The 7,199-nt window shown below is 37.9% G+C and overlaps 1 protein-coding gene across 3 annotated transcripts in view; it reads left to right on the forward strand.

The window, feature by feature from the left end:
- LOC132391809 (uncharacterized) overlaps positions 1 to 7,057 on the forward strand; it is a 39,199-nt gene extending 32,142 nt beyond the window's left edge. For all 3 annotated transcript variants that reach the window (XM_059965447.1, XM_059965446.1, XM_059965445.1), the window contains 2 exons: positions 3,051 to 3,094; positions 3,956 to 7,057. In XM_059965447.1, the coding sequence (XP_059821430.1) occupies positions 3,051 to 3,094; positions 3,956 to 4,140 (229 nt within the window). In that variant the 3' untranslated portion in view covers positions 4,141 to 7,057. The remainder of the gene's footprint in view (positions 1 to 3,050; positions 3,095 to 3,955) is intronic.
- The last annotated feature ends 142 nt before the right edge of the window (positions 7,058 to 7,199 follow it).

The following is a 7,199-nucleotide window of genomic DNA, read 5'->3' on the forward strand; positions in this document are numbered from 1 at the left end:
TAATAGGTCCTTCAGCAGTTGGTTTCGGCTATTAATCACTGGTTGATAAATGACAAAGTGATCATAGGCTGAGAATGTTCTCTGGCGTCAAGCCCACACCCGATGGGCAAGAAGAATATAGGGCTTGGGCTGAGCAGACATCTCCGTTACTGGATGAGTGGCAGTGCTCAGGTAAGATGAAAAGCAGAGGCTGGTAGAAAATTTAAAGGGTCCAATGGCTGATATAGTGAGGTTCCTAAAGGCCGAAAATCCTTTAGCCATGTCAGCTAACTATACTTAAACTCCAGAAAATGCTTTTGGCACTACTGAAAGTTCAGCCAATCTTATGAAGTTTAGGCACACATTCCAGGAGAAAAGGAGAGAAGCTTTCTGCCTACCTTTTCAGGTTGGAGAAACTACTGCACTGTTTGTGCCAAAGGGAGCATCCAACTATCTGAGAAATTGCTTGAGGGTGGTGCAAGTTGTGAAGGGTGTGCTGTCACGACATGATTGCATTCGAATGACGAACAAGATGCATCCTCCTCCATCTTTTACTGAGTTACTCAAAGAAGTTAGAGGGGAGGAAAATAGGATTGAGGAGCGGAATGTTTCCAAAATCCGAATAATGACTTCAGTGGCCCCTGATGCCGCAGAGATAGAGCTTTTGAGGAATCGAGTGAAAAACCTTTGAGCTGAGCTGACTCACAGGATGTCTGCTGATATTTCAGGTAAACGTAACATGTCTGTTAGGAAAACCAACCCTCCTGTAGGACTTACTAGGAAGAGGAATGCTGCTGAAAAGGGTTTTTTTTTTACTAGAGAGACGACCGGTATTTTAATTTAAAACTGTGGAAAAGATGTACATTTCAAGTGAAAATGAGAGGGGCAGGAAAAACTTTGAAAAGTAAGTCATGGTTAATCAAACAGGTAAAAATGAAGCAAAACTATGGAGGGATCCAGTGAAGAAACAGACTGGAATCTCAAAGAAAATACGTTCCAATCAGTGTATCACTAGAAATACTAAAGTTCAAAACATTATTCCTTAAGGTTCAGTGGGACCAAGCTCTGATGTATCCAAATGGATTGAAGGCATTTATGCTAGAGCCATACTTGACACAGGTTCTCAAGTTACTTTACTCTGTAGATCCTTTACGACCAGCATTTGATAGGTTTATCATTGACACCACTCAGTGCCCTTGAGAATTGGGGGCTTAGTGCTGATCATTACCCGTATGATGGTTACTTGTCAATGTAACTGGAGTTTTCGGAAGCAGATGTTGGAGTAGCTGAGACCATTGCCACACTGGTGTTGGTCTGCCCAGATATGTTAGAAAAGGGTGAAGTTTCCATTCTTGTGGGAACAAATACTCCCATTGTGAGAAGGCCCGTGGAAGCAAGCAAGAAGAGAAATGGAGAGAATTTTTTGAAAACCTTGTCCATTCACCCGGTGGAGAGTCCAGATAGGCTGGCATATGATGCACCTGGGAAACAGAGTATTGTGTCAATCCCAATAGTGAGAAACAGTACTTCCATTTACAAATGGATTGGGGGGGGGGGGGTGGTCCTGAAATCACAAAATTAATTTGAGTACCAGGTATTAATAATAGTTTGATAAGTTCCGAAGGCTTCCAAAGTCAAGAGGACCTAACTATTTTTGGTGGGCATTGAATGTAATGCCCTGGTTCAGAACATGGTTTATTGTATTTCTGCTGATATATATTTTAGTGCTTTTAGCAGCTTTTCTGCTAACACAGTGTGTTCTGTTAGTTAAGTTTCATAGACTAGTGTTTTGCCTTCAACTGAGATAAGGAGTCCTTAGCTTGGCCTGGGAATGTTGTGTCAACCAGTTGGGTTTGATGTTAAAGTGCTGTAACATTCTGTCCAGTGGGATGCCATGGAACATTCGAGAGAACTAGCCGGCATCAGATTTCTGGGGGACAGTGGTCTGGTTTTTGGGTTCGTTGTTGGCAGGAGGTGTGGAGCGGAGCACAAAGGAAGATGCTCACAGAATGTCGCTTGGAAGAGACCATGTTGTAAGAAGTGCTTTGTGCAGACAAATGCTTCTAAGGAGGAAGTGTCAATATTTGAGTTACCCAGTTCATTTGAAATGGTCTTTGAGGAAAGTTCGAACTGTGGTTGGTGTCTTTTATGCAGAACTTGGGTTCAGTGTGTGAATAATCAAAGCAAGCACCCAACTACACCAGAAATGAGCTCCAACATAAATGTGCACACTTGGACGAGTTTATCTGTACTGGGCCCTTTTACTTTTTTTCTATTAACTGTTTGTTAGAGTTGAAATATCTGTAAATATACTTCTATTTTAATTTTATGCTGGTGTAAGGACTGTTATTTCTGGGCGAGTGACAATTTTGTATGGGGCAGCATTTACAGAGCATTCACAATTAATTTTTGTTCCTTCATCCGAATATTCCAACTTTCCTGTTGAGTTGTAACTGAATCAAACCTACTCTAGACACATTACTTATTGAAGATGGCCTTTGTAGCTGTTAGCCAGAGTAAACCAACCAGTCCTCCCAAAGGGTTTCAGCCCAAAACATCGACTCTACTCTTTTCCATAGATGTTGTCCAGCCTGCTGAGTTCCTCCAGCATTTTGTGTGTGTCAACTAAGGAGCCTGGTTTATTACAAACTGTGGTGGGAGGATTACACACATATTTAAGATTTTTGAAACATAAATGGTAAGGCATAAAAGGAAATGATCCTAGTGGAGGTCATGGGGATCAGTGTATCTGTGTATAAAGGTCAACATGGACAAGTCAAGTCAAAGGGCTTGTTTCTGTGCTGTACAACTGTGACCCTATTTTTCCATCTTTGCAATCCTTCTGATAGTCAGGCATAAAAACAGATAAGACTTTAAATTTTGATCAACCAGCATAAAACTGCTTAAACAGAGCGGTCATTTCTGTTTTGTGGAAGTTTGCTGTCCACCAATTTTTTTTTACATTATAGCATTACTTACAGTTAAAGCAAAAGTTATTCACTGGGGATAAAAGGATCTGTGAAATTGCTCTCTTTTCAAAAGATTAGAACTAAAGGAATTTACTGTTACAGGTCCCAACAGCAGAGATTGGAGGCAATCTTGGAGAAGGAGCCAGGTATGCAAGTTCTGATTCAAGGTGTCAAACAATGGGTTCCTCCTGTTGTAGTAATTTAAACAGGGGTTAGTTATAATAAGCAGCAACTCAATAAACCATTAACGGAGGGAAAGACTGCACCATGGGTTGATCAGAGCTAAAATGATTGCATTTAAGGTCAGCAGAGAATACGCAGGTCAGTGGAAGTGGGTAAGAGGAAATGGGGGCTAAGTGGAAACTCTTTCAAAGTTCCAACACAGTCACAACGGTTGAATGGTAATCTTCAGGTCTAACGTTTTTAAATGATAGTTATTTTAATAATAACTATATTGGAGACATGATTTTTGATATACTACTAGTTTATAGGCCATTGAGTTATAAGAGACAAAGATGAATCTCACAGTGACAAAATTCTCCTTTCGAATGAGACCTCTGCACTTATCGTCTGGCTGGTGGAACCACTGTCTCAGTACTGACAAGCATGTGGCTCTCATTCTAATAGCTGAACGATTTCTAAAATGAACGAACACCCCTGAGCTGCTGTTTAAAGGGATTGTGTCATTCATTGATTAACTTGATTAGAATGGATCCCAACAGGTTCAACACGACAATGTTTAGTTTGCTCACAATCCTTGACCAGCCTCTCCTTACTTTGCCTTAAAGGATGTTGAAAACTTTCATATTTTCATCCAATTTAAACATGAATTTGTATTTAAAGAGCCATGTCCTAAAGGACTACGGGATCCAGTGCAGGAAGGTGAGGTTTGGCTGGGTAATCCTTTAACTAGGAATTGCTGTCTCAAATGGCCTCATTCTGTGCTATGAATTTTCTGTGATTTTAATCAAGCATGTATCACATTTATCGTAATTTTACTGTTTCAGATAAAAAAGATTTCAATGTTCTGGAAAACACAAAGTCGCCTCGTTCTTGCCAAAACAATTCACAGAGTAAAACTGCAAAGAAGCCAAAAGCACTTGGAGATATAAGGAAAATTTTCAATGTGCCTTCTTCACCTATAATGGAAGGAAAATTGTGTCACAGTGAGAGTGATTTATATAAAATTTAAAAGAAAACTGCACACCCCTTCAGCAGTTTGCAACAAATGAGCTTGCAGAGTTGTTAGAAGTAAATTTTTTTTGAAGTTAATGGAATTATCAATGTGTAGATTATGTCATCCAACTTCCTCGATTTAAATTACAGATTGGTCCAAGTACATTCTGTTACGCAAAGGAAATTCAGTAATTTTAAGGAACTTTAGAGTCATAATTCTAGTTTTATAACGTAGTAGTGTGGCTACTATCCTATGAACGTACTTGTACTGTGACATTAAACTTGGCATGTCTTTCTTACTGCACAACAGAACTAAAAATACAAGCATTTTATCTAAAAAGTTCTTTTAATATATTATTACAAGTTATTGCTGATATTAGTTGTCTCTCCTTGCAAATTATTTTAAGATATTGCTGGCAGCATTTATTACCCAACTCTAAATACCCATTAACCCAGTGACTCAGTTAGATATATCATTTGGAGACCTCTATGTTATGGGATGGGAGTGATGTATAGACCAGACCTATAAGGACAATTAATTTTCTTCCTTAAATTCATGACTATAAAACATAGGAGCAGAATTAGGCCATTTGGCCCATCAAACCATCAATCTCTATCTTAAATACACCCAACGACCTGGCCTCCACAGCTGTCTGCGGTAACAAATTCCACAAATACACCACTTCCTGGCTAAAGAAATTTCTCCGCATCTCTTTTAAATGGACGCCCCCCCCCCCCCCCCATCCTGAGGCTGTGTCCTAGACTCCCCCACCATGGGAAACATCCCTTCCATATCTGCTGTGCCTTTGTTATGACAATCAGATCATTTTTATAATCAGAAGGACTAATATAACTTGCAGCTCAAACATTCAGTGAATTTAGATCCGTCAACTGCATCGTTGGAATATGAAGGTGTTCCAAATGACTGGAAGCCCAACAACTCTATTCCGTTTAATACAGCTCAACAAAGCAAAATAATTATTCTGTTGACTGCAACTTAGTATATCCTTGAATATTTTGTGTTCCTTAACCCAAACTCAACAAGAAATATATCTTAACCCACGCGAAACCAATTTCAGATTACTATCTACATCCCTTAAGGTTCTAATTTCTCTTTTATTTTTTACTTTACTTTGTGTTCCTATGTGTTTGAATACATGAATACAATGAATAATTTAACAGGAATTACTTCGGAAGTTCTTGCATTTGTCATCCTCTAGAATAATCCTGTTTGAAACAAGTTTAACAAAGAACCTTTGATTAGGCTACAACTAAACTAATACATGTGTTTATGATTATTATGAACATTCTTTAACATATTGGTTTGAAATCAAATAATTAATAGTAAGACTTGATTATTACTGTAATCATAAATGGCTCCTTATGCACACAGTTTCTGATTCCAAAGAATTTTACATGATCACTTTATTAATTAAATATTGAGCACTTGTGGAGGAAATTGACTCTTTGAACAAATTAGTCAGTATTCATACAAATCAGTAAGTCTACTTTCAGAATGGTTTGAAAGTTGGTCCTGGAAAATGGATTGATCACATTAGGGATGATTTGAAATGGTGATACCTCCACTGAAATACCAGTCAAGACTATCAACCATAATTACTGTAACATCATTCAGGTAAGGATGTACAGTTGTACAAAATATGTATTCTTAACTACAGGTTATTTTATATATCTGTGTGATTTTGTACCCTAATAGTCATTCAGTTTCTGAAATTATCTTTTGTAGACTAAATCTCTTCCAATTATATACAAATTTAAAATCTTATTTCATTTTTGTCAATTCTTCAAAAATCATATACCCATTGATTTGGAAAACCACCTCAGATCTCTTGCTTTTCTTGACTGGATGTCAGGGGCACAAAGGCCAGTTGGTGTCAAGATTTTCTGTTAAGCATGGTCCAATTACAGCAGCTCACTACAAAAGGACTTACGCAAATCAACCCATGCCATAAGGCAACAGAGAGACACAATACAACATGTACAAACAAGCTAGACGAACTCAGCAGGTCGGGCAGCATCCGTATTTCAACGGATGTTGCCCAACCTGCTGAATTCATCCAGCTTGTTTGTATGTGTTGATTTGACCACAGAGTCTGCAGTGTACTTTGTGTAGACACAATACAAGTTAGTCTAAACTTAACAACTTTAAAGCTGTCTCTCTTGCAGTGCAGAAGACATCCTACTGTCAGTTCTAATCCATTCTACAACACGTCATGTAAATATTGATATTTTCTTTGAAAATTTTTTAACCACTTCAATTAGTTCCAAGAAATCTCGATGTTCAATAGTGATATTCAATTCTTGTTTAATGCTTTATTGACAGCCCTGGAGGTTTTTGTAGCAAATTCTATCTTATCAACTAAGGTGGAAGATTATATTTTATGGGTTATTTTGACAAACTGGTTGGTTGCTAATACCACTACACATCAGTTGAGCAGTTGAGGCTGAAGGCTGAATTACTGTTACTTGGCAAATATCAGCTTGGTCCCTTGTAAATCAAATACTATATATTTGAAATTTAAAGCAAACAAGGCCTCCTTGCCTTGTTTGGATTGAATTCATCTTTGAATCATGTGTAATCAAGTTTATCATGATCACAGAATGCGTTTAGTCTATGGGAGTTACAGGACATGCTCTTGTCTTATTACCATCTGGGAGGAGACACAGGAGCCTGAAGACCCACAATCAATAACTCAGAAGCAGTTTCTTCCCCTCTGCCATCAGATTTCTGAATGGTCCATGAACATTACTTTGTTATTCCTTACTTTTTTTTTAATATAAACACACTATTTAGTTTTGTAATTATGGTCATTTTGTGAATGTACTGATGTTGCAAAACAAATTTCACATCATACAGTCAGTGATAATAAATATGATTCCGATAGTTGTGCGTTTGTAAAGTAATAAAGAAGAGCTAAGATTATGCAGTCATAATGAACTGGAGTAATTCAAAGCATCCAAAATACCGAAATGCAAAATGGCACTTATGGTGAGTGTAGTTTTAACATTATAAATGTAACAGTGGAGCTGCTGAAAAAATGAAACAGCTGTCAA

Source organism: Hypanus sabinus, chromosome 3 (assembly GCF_030144855.1).
Source record: "Hypanus sabinus isolate sHypSab1 chromosome 3, sHypSab1.hap1, whole genome shotgun sequence".
Lineage (NCBI taxonomy): Eukaryota > Metazoa > Chordata > Chondrichthyes > Myliobatiformes > Dasyatidae > Hypanus > Hypanus sabinus.